This window comes from Mobula birostris, chromosome 5, assembly GCF_030028105.1.
Source record: "Mobula birostris isolate sMobBir1 chromosome 5, sMobBir1.hap1, whole genome shotgun sequence".
NCBI classification, from domain to species: domain Eukaryota; kingdom Metazoa; phylum Chordata; class Chondrichthyes; order Myliobatiformes; family Myliobatidae; genus Mobula; species Mobula birostris.
The window spans coordinates 48,224,009-48,238,603 of NC_092374.1; the positions used below are offsets into that span (position 1 = coordinate 48,224,009).

General features: G+C 43.3%; 1 protein-coding gene across 2 annotated transcripts in view; it reads right to left on the reverse strand.

The window, feature by feature from the left end:
- Positions 1-14,595, reverse strand: part of gldc (glycine dehydrogenase (decarboxylating)) — a 210,133-nt gene that overhangs the window by 65,496 nt on the left and 130,042 nt on the right. For both annotated transcript variants that reach the window (XM_072257995.1, XM_072257996.1), the window contains 4 exons: positions 11,986-12,182; positions 5,023-5,119; positions 1,372-1,477; positions 1,152-1,291 (listed from right to left, as the gene is read on the reverse strand). In XM_072257995.1, coding sequence (XP_072114096.1) covers positions 1,152-1,291; positions 1,372-1,477; positions 5,023-5,119; positions 11,986-12,182 — 540 coding nt within the window. The remainder of the gene's footprint in view (positions 1-1,151; positions 1,292-1,371; positions 1,478-5,022; positions 5,120-11,985; positions 12,183-14,595) is intronic.

A 14,595-nucleotide genomic window follows, 5' to 3' on the forward strand; every position in this document is an offset into this window, starting at 1 on the left:
AGTGTCAACTGTCCATTTTCTTCCAGGCTGAGACAATTTAAAACAAAATGTGCAATTGTTTAGAAAGGACACGGTAATGTGTCAGGCGGAGAGACAAGAGACTGCGGGTCCTGAAATATGGAGCAAAACACAAACTGCTGTGGAAATTCAGCAGGTCAGGCAGCATCCGTGGATGGAAATGCACAGTCGCGTTTTCAGTTGAGACCTTTCATCAGTATAAAGTGGGGAGGAGAAGGAATGGGGCAAGACTTGGCAAGTGATAGGTAGACACACAAAATGCTGGAGGAATTCAGCAGGTCAGGCAGCAATTATGGAAAAGAGTACACTCGACATCTCGGGCTGAGACTCTTCATCAGGACTTGAGAAAAAAAGATGAGAAGTAGATTTAATAGGTGGGGGGAGGGAGAGGGAAACACAAGGTGATAGCTGAAACTGGGAGGGGGAGGGGTGAAGCATATGTGGCTGCAGTAGCAGGTCTGGATAAGCAGGTGGTCGAAGAGTCGGAGGGCCATAGAGATCACACAGAGGGAGCAGTGAGAGGAGGTTGCACTGAACTCCTGAAGGGAAGATTGAAATCTACTCATCTTTTTCTCTACGGTCCTGATGAAGGGTCTTGGCCCAAAACGTTGACTATACTCTTTTCCAAAGATGCAGCCTGGCCTGCTGAGTTCCTCCAGCATTTTGTGTGTGTTGTTTTGATTTCCAGCATCTGCAGATTTTCTCTTGTGACAGGTAGATTCAGGTGAGTGACAGATGGAGGAGACGAGCAGTAATGGTGACTGAGGCTGGGAATGATAGGTGAAGGCAAAGACAGCTACAGAGATGGAATCTGATTGAAAGGGATAGTGGACCATGAAACCAATCACGGGAGGTGGAGAGGACAGATGGGAATAGTGGGACGAGTGTGCAGGTGATGGGCTGATGGAGTGGGTGGAGGAGGTAAAAGAAATAGTGTGATTGTGTGCTGGGTTAGATGTGTGCAGAAGAAATTGGGTATAACTTGACAAGGGTAAAAAGGGACAGAGAGGAAGGAGGTCATTTGAATTTTGAGAATTCATCACTGGTTGAGATGTTAACATGTCAAGCATTCCAGGAAGAATGCTTTTATGATCCTTCACCAGAATGTAATATCACGGCTGTAAGTTACTCACCACACTGTCACCGTATCCTCGGAGATTTATCTGTCGTTGGGTGGCTCTGTTAAGTATCTCCTGAGCAGCCACTCCACAGTGGATCTTCAGTGTGTCAAAAAACACCTCGTGCTGTATTTTGTGCCCAGCACGTTTCAAACCTAAATACAGAGAGATTAGATCAGAAATGAATTTATCAACAAGTTTTAAAACAAATTTTACTTTCATTAATAAATCTTACCTTCAGCTAAAATTAAGGTAGCATTATGTACTCTTTTTGCAATGTGTTTCAGTCCATTAGGGCCATGATAAATGGCAAACATTGCTGCCATGTTCGCCAAAAGTGCCTAGAATTAGATGTTAAACAAAAAAAAAGCAATAGACGTCAAAATCTCAACAAAGTATACCAATTAGGGAAATATAAATTTACATTCCATAAGGTGATGCACAAAACCTTTGGACCTACAGCACTTTATTTCACAAATGTTACACCTCATTCAAGTTCATGAATTTTCCGGCTTGTGTGGATATGCCACAAATTCACACAGATAAAATTGGAACAGTCCTTTGCAAAGATATTTGAATACAGTAACATGTTACTGAAGACAAGTGAAAATAAAATGCAAAAGATCTCCAAGTATACCAATATAGATCGGAAAGGATTAAGTAATATTAAAAATCAATTTAGTTATCTGTATTCCCTTCTGCATGCCTTTATATGAAAACCAAATTTTGATAATTAAACAGGGTGAAAAACAAATGCCTACAGTATGTAATTACTCTAATTAAAGGGTTGCCAAAGGAAGCACCAATGTTTTTTTTCGTGAAAGATAAAGATGCCAGCATAAACTACAGGCCCACAGGCTTTGGATGTTTGTAATTCGGTCTGCTCCTGTATGTCTGTGTTGAAAGAAAATCTGCTGGCAGCAGGAAGAACACAAGAAGAATAAAATAAACTTTCAATTATACAAAGTGCAAATTAAGGGAAAAACAAGCTCACCACCCTATTACATGTAGTAGGGAGAAAGAAGGAAGCACTGTTCACAGGAATCTCTTGTTTTTGCCAGTCTCCAAGGCAAACTTACCGTCAGATCCCTTTACTGGAGATACTCGTCTTTATTCCCACTACCACAACCCCCTTTGCAAAAATATAATCAGACTCAAACTAAGTAAAGCTTTGTACTGATGATTCACTCTGCCTACTTGTCTATTTTGGAAGTGGAAGGGGGAAAAATTACTGATTCTGATTGTATTAGTTTGTATTAGCTCATGATAAAGCCTTTGTCTGTTCTTGTTCCTCCTCCCACCCTCACCTGCCAGCTTCCATTCTTCTTCTGATGACAGTGATTTTGGATTGTAATTTGCAATGTTGCAATTAATTGTTCATTAGCAACACTCTCAGTCTAGTCAATGCACAGAAAATGGCTACATCACCAGATCCAAGACAAACCTTTTAATGTCAACTCGTTCACTGTAATATCTGTTTGGTTTTAAAGTAACCCTTTTAAATCCTGGGACAGAACAGTGCTTATACTGAATCACAGATTGGACTGTTACACCAAGCATTGTGATTGCAGCCAGGAGGATCAATATCTGTGAAAGAATCTGAAATACCTACACTACTTCAACAACTGCACCGGTGTTGCCTTTTGCACCCACATCAATTTCACCAACTTTGCCTCCAACTTCCACCCATTCCAAAACATCGGAGGTACATTCCTCCTTCAAAGAACAGTGTTTCCCTTCCAATGCCATCAATGTTGCCCTCACTCACATCTCCTCCATTTCCCACACATCTGACGTCATCCCACCTTCCCAGCACTATAACAATGATAGGGTTCCCCTTTGTACTTTGTACCCATGAGCCTCCTCATTCCAGCACATCATTCTTCATAACCTTTGCCATCTACAAAGAGATCCTACCAAGCCCATCTTTCCCTCCCTGTAGATCGAGGGACCGTTTTGAACACTTCCATCCGCTATAAAGGGCAAGATTTTCCAGAGGCCACCCATTCCAATTTGACTTCCCATTCCTAAATGTTGGTCCATGGCCTCCTTTAAGCTACAATGAGGTCATATTTAAGTTGGAGGAACAACACCTCATATTCCACCTGAATGGACTCCAACCTGACTACATAAATATTGACAGGAGAAAATCAGCAGATGCTGGAAGTTCAAGCAAAACACACAAAATGCTGGTGGAATGCAGCAGGCCAGGCAACATCTATAGGAAGCCAGTCAACGTTTCTGGCCGAGACCCTTCGTCAGGACTAACTGAAAAAAGGGATAGTAAGAGATTTGAAAGTGGGGGGAGGGGGGAGATCCGAAATGATAGGAGAAGACAGGAGGGGAGGGGTGGATCTAAGAGCTGGACAGGTGATTGGCAAAAGGGATATGAGAGGATCATGGGACAGGAGGTCTGGGGAGAAAGAAAGTGGGAGTGGAGCCGAGAGGAAGATGGAGAGCAGGCAAGGAGTGATTGTGAGAGGGACAGAGAAAAAAAAAGTGGGGAGGAATAATAAATAAATTAGGGATGGGGTAAGAAGGGGAGGAGCGGCATTAACGGAAGTTACAGAAATCAATGTTCATGCCATCAGATTGGAGGCTACTCAGATGGAATATAAGGTGTTGTTCCTCCAACCTGAGTGTGGCTTCATCTTGACAGTAGAGGAGGCCTTGAATAGACATATCAGAATGGGAATGGGACGTGGAATTAAAATGTGTGGCCACTGGGAGATACTGCTTTCTCTGGCGGACAGAGTGTAGGTGTTCAGCGAAATGGTCTCCCAGTCTGTGTTGGGTAAACATTGATTTATCTAACTTCCTGTAATTTCTACCCCACCTCTCTCTTTTTATATTCCCCTTTCTGACTCCCCTCTTCTCCTCACATACTCATCACTTCCCTCTGGTTCTCTTCCTTCTTTCCTCCATGGTCCAACCTGCTCTCTGATCAGATTCCTCCTTCTTCAGCCCATAGCCACGTCCACTTATCACATTCCAGCTCCTTTCTTCATCTCCCCTCCCCTAGCAACCCACCCGCCCTCTATCTTCCAATTATCACATTCCAGCTCCTTTCTTCATCCCCCCCCAGCAACCCACCCGCCCTCTATCTTCCACTTATCACATTCCAGCTCCTTTCTTCATTCCCCCCCCACTAGCAACCCACCAGCCCTCTATCTTCCAATTATCACATTCCAGCCCCTTTCTTCATTCCCCCCCCACTAGCAACCCACCAGCCCTCTATCTTCCAATTATCACATTCCAGCTCCTTTCTTCATTCCCCCCCCACTAGCAACCCACCAGCCCTCTATCTTCCAATTATCACATTCCAGCCCCTTTCTTCATTCCCCCCTCCCCAGCAACCCACCCACCCAATTATCACATTCCAGCTCCTTTCTTCATCACCCCTCTCCCCAGCAACCCACCCGCCCTCTATCTTCCACTTATCACATTCCAGCTCCTTTCTTCATCCCCCCCCCCCCTCCCCAGCAACCCACCCGCCCTCTATCTTCTTACTTTGGCTTCGTCCTGACGTCGACTGCACCTCTTCCTAGAGATGCTGCCTGCCCTGCTGCGTTCACCAGCAACTTTGATGTGTGTAACTTAATTAATTTACAAGCTACATAAAGACAGCTACAACTCTGCACTACAAATATGGCCAAACATCATGGGTATGTCTATGACACCAGACAGACTTCAGTAACTGAATGCATGGTGGAATGCAAAGACTGATAAACAAAATGATTTCTTTAACAATACAACCAATGTTACTTCCTTTTAATTCAATTATAATAACCTCATAGGATACTTAGAAAAAAAGGCTTGCATTGTACCTGTATGTTTGAACACAAGCCTTTGCAAATCTTATTTGAATGCCATCAGTCAGTTTTACCTGAGCTGTGCAAATGTTGCTAGTGGCTTTATCTCTCCTGATGTGCTGCTCCCTTGTCTGTAGTGCCAACCGGTATACCTCCTTTCCTGCAGCATCCCTGTACAATAAAAACAGTTAAATACAACAACTGCAAAAATACTTTAATGATATTGAAATCAACACTGTTCCTTTCAAACTGCAAAAGGATAAGAGAAAATGTTTTAACCCTGATAATCCTGTAAGATGATGAGATGAGAGGCACTGATTGTGTGGATGGCCGGAGGGTTTGTTCCCAGGGCTGAAATAGCTAACATGAGGGGCTTGGAAGTAGGAACAGAGGGGATGTCAGGAGCAAGTTTCACACAGAGAGTGGTGGGTGCATGGAATGCACTGAGGCCGATACAATAGGGTCTTTTAAGAGACTCTGAGATAGGTACATGAAGCTTAGAAAAATAGAGGGCTATGCAGTAGGCAGTTTCTAGAGAAGGTTACATGGCTGGCACAACATTATGGGCCGAAGGGCCTGTAATGTACTGTAGATTTTCTTTGTTCTATATTCGATCAGGCAGAAGGTACAAGACCATCAGGGACTCGCACCACCGGGTTCAAGAACAGTTACTACCCCTCAAACATTATGTTCTTGAACACTAAACTTCATTTGCCCATCACTGAAATGTACCTACAGTTAATGATCTCATTTTCAAGGACTCTTCATCTCATGTTCTCATTATTTATTGCCATTTATTTACATTTACATTTGTACTGTTGTCTTCTGCAATATGCTTGATCTTTCATTGATCCTGTTACTGTTATTATTATATAGATCTGTTAAGTATGCCCACAAGAAAATGCATTTCAGGATTGTATATGGTGACCTATATGTAATTTGATAACAAAATTTACTTTGAACTTTGAAAGGTCTGAAGAGTGAAGATAGGGAGTTCGGAAGGAAGCAGGATCTCAAGAGCAGTAATCTCTGGACAGTGCAGTCAAGTATGGTTAGATACGGCAGAGAAAGGTGTGGATGAGGAGTTGGTGCAGAGGCAGGGTTTTAAATTTGTGGATCATTGGGATCTCTTCTAGGGAAGGTATGACTTGACCAACGTCCTTGCAACTAGGGCTGTTGGAGTGGGTATAAACTAGTTTCGCGATGAATAGTTCCAGAGTGATAGGTCATTGGTTAGGGCAGTTGGTATAAAGGTAGATGCAGTATGTAGACATTGAGAAAAAATAGGTAGTAGACAGGACCTAACTGCAATCAGTTAGATAAGTTGCTTGAAATGTGTCTACTTTAATACGAGAAGTATTAAGAATAACGGTGATGAACTTAAGAGCACCTGTCAGTCCATGGAACTATGACATTGTGGCCATTACAGAGACCTGGCTGTCACAAAGGCAGGAGTGGTTGCTGGGTGTTCCAGGGTTGAGATACTTCAAAAGGGACAGGGAGGAAGCTAAAAGAGGAGGGGGAGTGACATTGCTGACCAGTGGTAGTATCATAGCTGCAGAAAACGATGATGTTGTGAATGAATTGTTCACTGAGACTGTGTGGGTGGAAGTCAGAATCAGGAAAGAAACAATCATTCCATAGGCCTCCTAATAGTCACTGGGACACCAAGGAGCAGGATAGCAAGCAGATTTAGGAAAGGTCGCCATGGTGACTTCAACTTCTCTAAAACTAACTGGTACCTCCTTACTGCAAAAAGATTAAACGGGGCAGAATCTATTAGGTGTGTCAGGGAAGGATTCCTAATACAATATGTGGACAGGCTGACTAAAGAGACCATACTGGATAGAGAACTGTACAACAAACCTGGTCAAGTGACAGACCTCTCGGTGGGCAAGAGCAGGTAACGAGTATTTAGACCATAAGATTTAGGAGAAGAGGGCCATTCAGCCCAACCAGTCTGCTCCATTATTCAATCATGGGCTGATCCACTTCATCCAGTCATCCCCACTCCCCTGCTTTCACCCCATACTCTTTGATGCCCTGGCTAATCAAGAACCTATCTATCTCTGTCTTTAATACACCCAATGACTTGGCCTCCACAGCCGCTCATGGCAACAAATTCTACAGGTTTACCACCCTCTGACTAAAGTAATTTTTCCGCATCTCAGTTCTAAATGGACGTCCTTTAATCCTGATGTCATGCCCTCTTGTCCTAGAATCCCCTACCATGGGAAATAACTTTGCCATATCTAATCTGTTCAGGCCTTTTAACATTCGGAATGTTTCTATGAGATCCCCCCTCATTCTCCTGAACTCCAGGGAATACAGCCCAAGAGCTGCCAGATGTTCCTCATATGGTAACCTTCTCATTCCTGGAATCATTCTCGTGAATCTTCTCTGAACCCTCGCCGATGTCAGTATATCCTTTCTAAAATAAGGAGGCCAAAACTGCACACAATACTTCAAGTGTGGTCTCACGAGTGCCTTATAGAGCCTCAACATCACATTCCTGCTCTTATATTCTGTACCTCCAGAAATGAATGCCAACATTGCATTCACCTTCTTCACAACCGACTCAACCTGCAGGTTAACCTTTAGGGTATCGTGAACAAAGACTCCCAAGTCTCTTTACATCTTTGCATTTTGAATTCTCTCCCCATCTAAATAATTGCCGGTTTATTTCTTCCACCAAAGTGCATGACCATACACTTTCCAACATCGTATTTCATTTGCCACTTCCTTGCCCATTCCCCTAAACTATCCAAGTCTCTCTGCAGGCTCTCTGTTTCCTTTACACTACCCGCTCCTCCACCTATCTTTGTATCATCGGCAAATTTAGCCACAAATCCCTTAATACCATAGTCCAAATCATTGATGTACATCGTAAAAAGGAACAGTCCCAACATCGACCCCTGTGGAACTCCACTGGTAACCGGCAGCCAGTCAGAATACGATCCCTTTATTCCCACTCTCTGTTTTCTGCTGACCAGCCAATGCTCCATCCACGCTAGTAACTTCCCTGTAATTCCATGGGCTCTTAACTTGCTGAGCAGCCTCATGTGCGGCATCTTGTCAAAGACCTTCTGAAAATCCAAGCACACCACTCCTTTGTCTACCCTGCTTGTAATTTCCTCAAAGAAATGCAGTAGGTTTGTCAGGCAGGATCTTCCTTTCAGGAAATCATGCTGGCTTTGGTCTATCTTGTCATGTGCCTCCAGGTATTCCATAATCTCATCCCTAACAATCGATTCCAACAACTTCCCAACCACTGATGTCAGGCTAACAGGTCTATAGTTTCCTTTCTACTGCCTTCCACCCTTCTTAAATAGCAGAGTAACATTTGCAATGTTCCAGTCATCCGGTACTACGCCAGAATCTATCGATTCTTGGAAGATCATTGTTAACGCCTCTGCAATCTCGCCAGCTACTTCCTTCAGAACCCGAGGGTGCATTCCATCAGGTCCAGGAGATTTATCCAATCTCAGACCATTAAGCTTCCTGAGTGCCTTCTCAGTCGTAATTTTCACTGCACAAACCTCACTTCCCTGACACTCTTGAATGTCCGGTATACTGCAGACATCTTCCACTGTGACGACTGATGCAAAATACGCATTCAGTTCCTCTGCCATCTCTGCATTTTTCATTACAATATCTAATTGTATTTAATAGTGGGAGGGCTAATTACAAAACTATTAGGAGGAGCTTTGGAACGTAAACTGGGAACAGATGTTCTTGGAGAAATGTGCAACAGAAATAATAGAAGTTGTTTTAGGGGAGTACTTGCATGGGGCTCTGAATAGGTTTGTCCCACTGAGGCAGGGAAAGGAAACCAAGAGAGGCAGAGAGTATTTAATTAAGAGGAAGAAGGAAGCAATGTAAAGTTTAGGAAGCGGAACTCAGGCAGGGCTCTTGACAATTATAAAGTAACCAGGAAGGAGCTAAAGAAGGGATTGAGGTGAAACAGAAGGAAACATGGGAACATCTTGTTGGGCAGGGTTAATGAAAACCCCAAGGTATTCTCCAAATACCATGAAGAACAGGAGGATGACTAGAGTGAGGGTAAGACCACTCAGTGATAAAGAGGGAAATGTGCCTAGAGATGGAGCAGGTTATGGGAGGTCCTAAATGTGCAACAGAAATAAAGGAAGTTATTTGCCTCAGTGCTTATCAAGGAGAGAGACTTGGCAAAAGTGAGGTCAGGGTAGAACAAACTAATATGCCGAAGCATGTTCTGGTTATGAAAGGGGGAATGTTGGAGCTTCTGAAAAACATTAGAATAGACGAGTCCCCAGGGCCAGACTGGATATACCCCAGGTTACTACAGAAACTGAGGGAAGAGACTGAAGGTGTGTTGATGATGATCTTTGTGCCCACCCCTTCCCCCCCCTCCATTGCCACAGTAGTTACCTGAGGACTGGAGGATGGCCAATGTTGTTCAAGAAAGGTGGCAGGGACAATCCTGGGAATTATGGACCTTGAGTCTTACATCAGCATGAGCAAACTATTGGAGTGGATTCTTTAGGATAGGTATATGAGCATCTGGAGAAGGGGTAGTCTTATCAGAAACAGTCAGCATAGCTTTGTGAGGGGCAGGTCCTGATTTACAAGCCTAAATGAATTCTTTGAGAAGGGGCTCAGCCCGAAACATCAAATGTTTATTCATTTCCACAGATACTGCCTGACCTGCTGAGTTTCTCCAGCATTTTGTGTGTTGCTCTGGATTTCCAGCATCTGCAGAATCTCTTGTGTTTATGAAGATAAAGGAAGTGGATGTCTATATGGATTTTAGTAAGGTGTTTGACAAGTAGGCTCATTCAGTAAGTCAGGAGACATGGGATCCAGGGACACTTGGCTGTGTGGATTCAGAACTGGCTTGCCCACAGAAGGCAAAGGGTGCTATTTGTGTATTTTGCCTGGAGGTCGGTGACCTGTGGTGTTCCACAGAGATTTATTCTGGAAACCCTGCTCTGTGTGGCCTTTATAAATGACTTGGATGAGGAAGTGCAAGGATGGACTAGTAAATTTGCAGATCACACAAAGGATCAAAGTGTTATGAATAGTGCAAAAAGTTGGTGAAGGTTACAGACAGGATCCAGAGTTGGGCAGAGAAGTGGCAGATGAAGTTCAATCTGGAAAAGCATAAAAGTGATTCACACTTGAAAATCAAACTTGAAGGCAGAGTGCAGGGTTAATGGCAGCATTCTGAGCAGTGAGGAGGAATTTTAGGGTCCCCATCCATAGATCCCTTAAAAGTTGTCCCACAGATAGACTGGGTGGTTAAGACGACATGTGGTGTACTGGCCTTCATTAGTAAGGGTACTGAGTTCAAGAGGCACGAAGTAAAGTTGCAGTTCTATAAAACTCTGGTTAGACCGCACTTGATAGTATTGTGTTCAGATCTGATCACTTCATTATAGTAAGAGTGTGGACTCTTCAGAGAGGGTGCAAAGGAGACTTACCAGAATGCTGACATGATTAGAGAACAATGCTTATGAGGAAAGGTTCAGTGAACTAGGGCTTCACTCTCTGGTGCGACAGAAGATGAAAGGTGTCTTGATAGATGCGTAAAGACTACGAGAGGCCTCAATAGAATGGACAGCCAGCATCTTTTCTCCCCAGAGTGACAGTGGCCAGTGCCAGAGGACATCCATTTAAGGTGAATGACAAAAGTTTAGATAGCAGAGATACATTTTTTGTTAACATATACACAGAGAGTAGTAGGTGCCTGGAATGCACTGGCCAGGGTGGCAGCACAGGCTGATACAATAGGGGCATTTAAAGACTCTTAGATCAGGGCGTGGTTGTAAGGAAAATGGAAGGTTATGCGCTGTGTAGGAGGGAAGGGTTAGGTTGATCGTGGAGTAGGTTATCTAGGCTGCTACAACAATTTGGGCTGAAGGGTCTGTAGGTACTCCACTGTTCCATGCTCGAAAACTTTTTAAGCCAAGCAAGGTAGAAAAACTTCTTTTATCACTTATAGTGTTATAAATTTAATGCAATGTTTACTGTTTTTATATAGTGAGAATTTTTAAACTAATATATTAGCCACATTACCGCTTTTAAAATGTTATTTATTTGCTTGTTGAGATAAAGCGCAGAGTAGGGCCTTCCAGCCCTTCGAGTCGTGCTGCCTAGCAACTCCCAAATGAACCCTAGCCTAGTCACAGGACAAGTTACAATGACCAATTAACCTGCCAACTGGTACAGTTTTAGACTGTGGAAGGAAACTGGAGCACCCAGAAGAAAGCCAGCGGTCACGGGGAGAACATACAAACTCCTTACAGGCAGCGATGGGAATTGAACCTGGGTCACTGGTACTGTAAGCCGTTGTGCTAACCGCTAGGCTACCATACCATGCCACCCCATTATTAATTCTATTTAGTCCTGTTTTAATCCATGCCATTTAGCCCAAACACATTATGCATCTCCAACTGTGGGATAAAGACAAAGGGACCATACTGAATGCTGGCTTCAGCAATTTTAACTTCTTAATCATTGAGATTTTAAGGACTCAGGTGGGTCAAGAAAGAGAATGAGTTTTCAAAATTAAGAGGGTACTGAACCACTCAAATGCTATTTGGGGGGGTAGAGAGTGGGGGGGATGTAGCAGATGGAAATAAAGGGAAATTGGAAAGGAGGGGAGACAGGAAACAAAGCGATGACAGAGTAAAACAAAAAGTCAAACAACAAGTTTTCATTCATTGTAATATAGACCTGCTGTACCAATAATGCTTGATGCATCTCTCATATTCTCTCTGCTCCTTCCAACCCCCACCAGCCAATCCCAATTCTTTTGAAACCAGTGATTCACTCCCTTTTAATGCCTCCTACATCTAGTTCTTTATTCATGACCTCAAATAGTTGCAAGCATCCTTACTCATTTAAATTTCTTCCAAAATCACGTGTTCCAAAAGGGATCCCTTGATAATTTTGTTTTTTCTAAGCTTCCTCTGAAAATTAAAGAGGATTTGAAAATACTGACAAGTACTCGTCACACGCCTGATATTGTGCATCACTGACAAGCATAGTCATACCTGGTAACACCAACCATTCTCCCGGGCATCAGCCTCACAAGGTTTTCTTTCACAGCAAAGAAAGCTGCGTGAGGGCCACCGTAGGAAAGCGGCACGCCAAATCTCTGTGAGCTGCCGAGGACAATGTCTACCGCAAATTCTCCTGGTGGTCTCAGTACGCACAGTGCCAAGAGGTCAGTAGCACAACACGCCAAGGCCTAAAAAAAATTTTATTTGATATAAATATCTAATTTTTTCAAACAACCATACATTTACGAAAAAGAAAGTGGGGAGGAAAATCAACCTGATTCAGTTTCAAATTCCAAATATAATTGGTACATCCATTCTCTGAGAGTTTCAAATGTTACCAGACCAAATGCAGACCGGTAGCTTAGTGACAACATTTTTGAATGTGTGGCTAAGCTCTGGGTACTTTTTCTACTGCTTCCAAACAAAATGCATCTCCATGTGAAGAATTACCTACATATCACTTTGCTCAAGAAATGGCTGGACATCAGCTGGCTGTTGAGGGGTGACCCTGCCTTGCAATGCATTGCAAACCCTTAGCAAACCAGAAACTAACCAGTGGTAGTGCCGATGCCACAGTATGAAACTTGTGACTTCTATTAGAATTTTAGAAAGGGCAGAGAAATTGTGATCATTATATTTTGTATATTAGCAGTCCACAATATTCAAATGATCCTCTAAATACATATTTCTCAGTCCCAAATTCTGGAAGTACACAAAACCCTGGTGATAGATAACCACCAGCTGTGGGTGTCATTCAGCTTTTTAATAGTTACAGGTGACCAGCTTTATCTGTAGCATTTGCCATAGATCCGTTTTAATTTCAAGTTTACAGTGTTCGTTTAATACTTCTGGTGAAAATGTTAGCAACTTTTGCCATTTATCATGCCCTAAAGGATTGAAACACATTGCAGAAAGAAGAACTAATTTTAGCTGAATGTAAGATTTATTAATGAATTAATATGTTGATAAATGCTTTTCTGATTTGATCTCCTTGTAATTAGGTTTGAAATGTGCTGACCCCAGGGACTTCTCCAACTTAATGTTTCTCAAACGTTCCAGCACATCCTCTTTCTTAACATCAACATGTTCTAGCATATCAGCCTGTATTACACTGTAATCACAAACATCAAGGTCCCTCTCACTGGTGAATACTGAAGCATAATATTCATTAAGGACCTCCCCCACCCCCATCTCCTCCAACTCCAGGCAAATGTTTTCTCCACATTCCCCACCCATACTGTTCCTGTCTCTAAAGATCTTCTCCAATAATTTGTCCACCACTGAAGTAAGCCTCACTGGTCTATAAAATGCTGGGATATCTCTACACCCTTTCTTGAACATTTGCCACACTCCAGTCATATGGTACGACTCTTGCAGACAGTTAGGATGTAAAGGTAATCACAAAAGACACAGCAATCTCTTCCTTCACTTCCTGTAATAACCTGGAGTACATCCTGTCTGGTCTGGGTGGGGGGGGGGGGGCACTCACTAGTGAATACTGAAGCAAAGTATCCAATAAGGGCCCCCACTGTTTTCTCTGACACCAGGCATGTTTCACCTACTATCTCTCATCACTCTGGCCAACCTCCTATTCTTTACGCATGTGTAGAATGCCTTGGGGTTTTCCTTAATTCTACTCACCAAGGCCTTCTTACACCCCTTCTTGCTCTCCTAAGTCCATTCCTCAACTTCTTCCCGGCAAGCTTGCAACTCTTTAGCACCCCATCTTATCCTCATTTCCTAAATCTTAAGTAAGCTCCTTTCTTCCTCTTGACAAGATCTTCCACCTCTCTGTCACCCTACTATCCTTTCCCTGCCTTAGTGGGACAAACCTATCCAGAGTGTTCCCTAGCCAACCTCCACATTTCTATTGTGCACTTCCCCAAGTACATCTGTCCCAACTTGTGCTCCTAAGTTCCTGCCGAAAAGCATCATGTACTCCCCTCCCACAATTAATAACTTTCTCATAACGTCTGCTCCTCTCCCTTCCCAAGGTAAGGGAGTTTTGGCTCTCCCACTGAGAGATCTGACACCTGTCCTGGTTCACTGCCTGTCTCTTTCTCTGTGTGTGTGTGTGTGTGTGTGTCTCTGTACCAGATCCAGAATGGCCTCTCCTCCAGTCAGCCTGTCTACATATTGAATCAGGAATCCATCTTGAACTCACCTAACAAATCCCACCCCATTTAACCCTTTTGCACTGAGGAAGTGCCAATCGATATTAGGGAAGTTGAACTGTGGCAGCTGCAGCAAAAGAAGAAATAGGGAAGGGGGGGAGCACAAGGATGAGTGAGACAGTGAGTGAGAGCGCAAGGGAGACCGCGAGGTACACGCACACGCACACAGAAAGGGAAAAGGGGGAAGAGAGGGAGAAAGAGAGAAACAGACAGGAGAGAGAGAGAAAAACATGAGAAACAGACAGACAGAAGGAGAGAGATAGATGACAGAGATGACAGAGACAGACAGAAGATATTTACTTTCCTCACTTGGAGTCCCAGTTCTCACACACCCAGCCCATTCCATAGAATGACATATTGAAATATTGTTTCTAGGTGACACATGAATGTTCTAATTACAGGTACAAGTATTAGTAGTAAACAAATC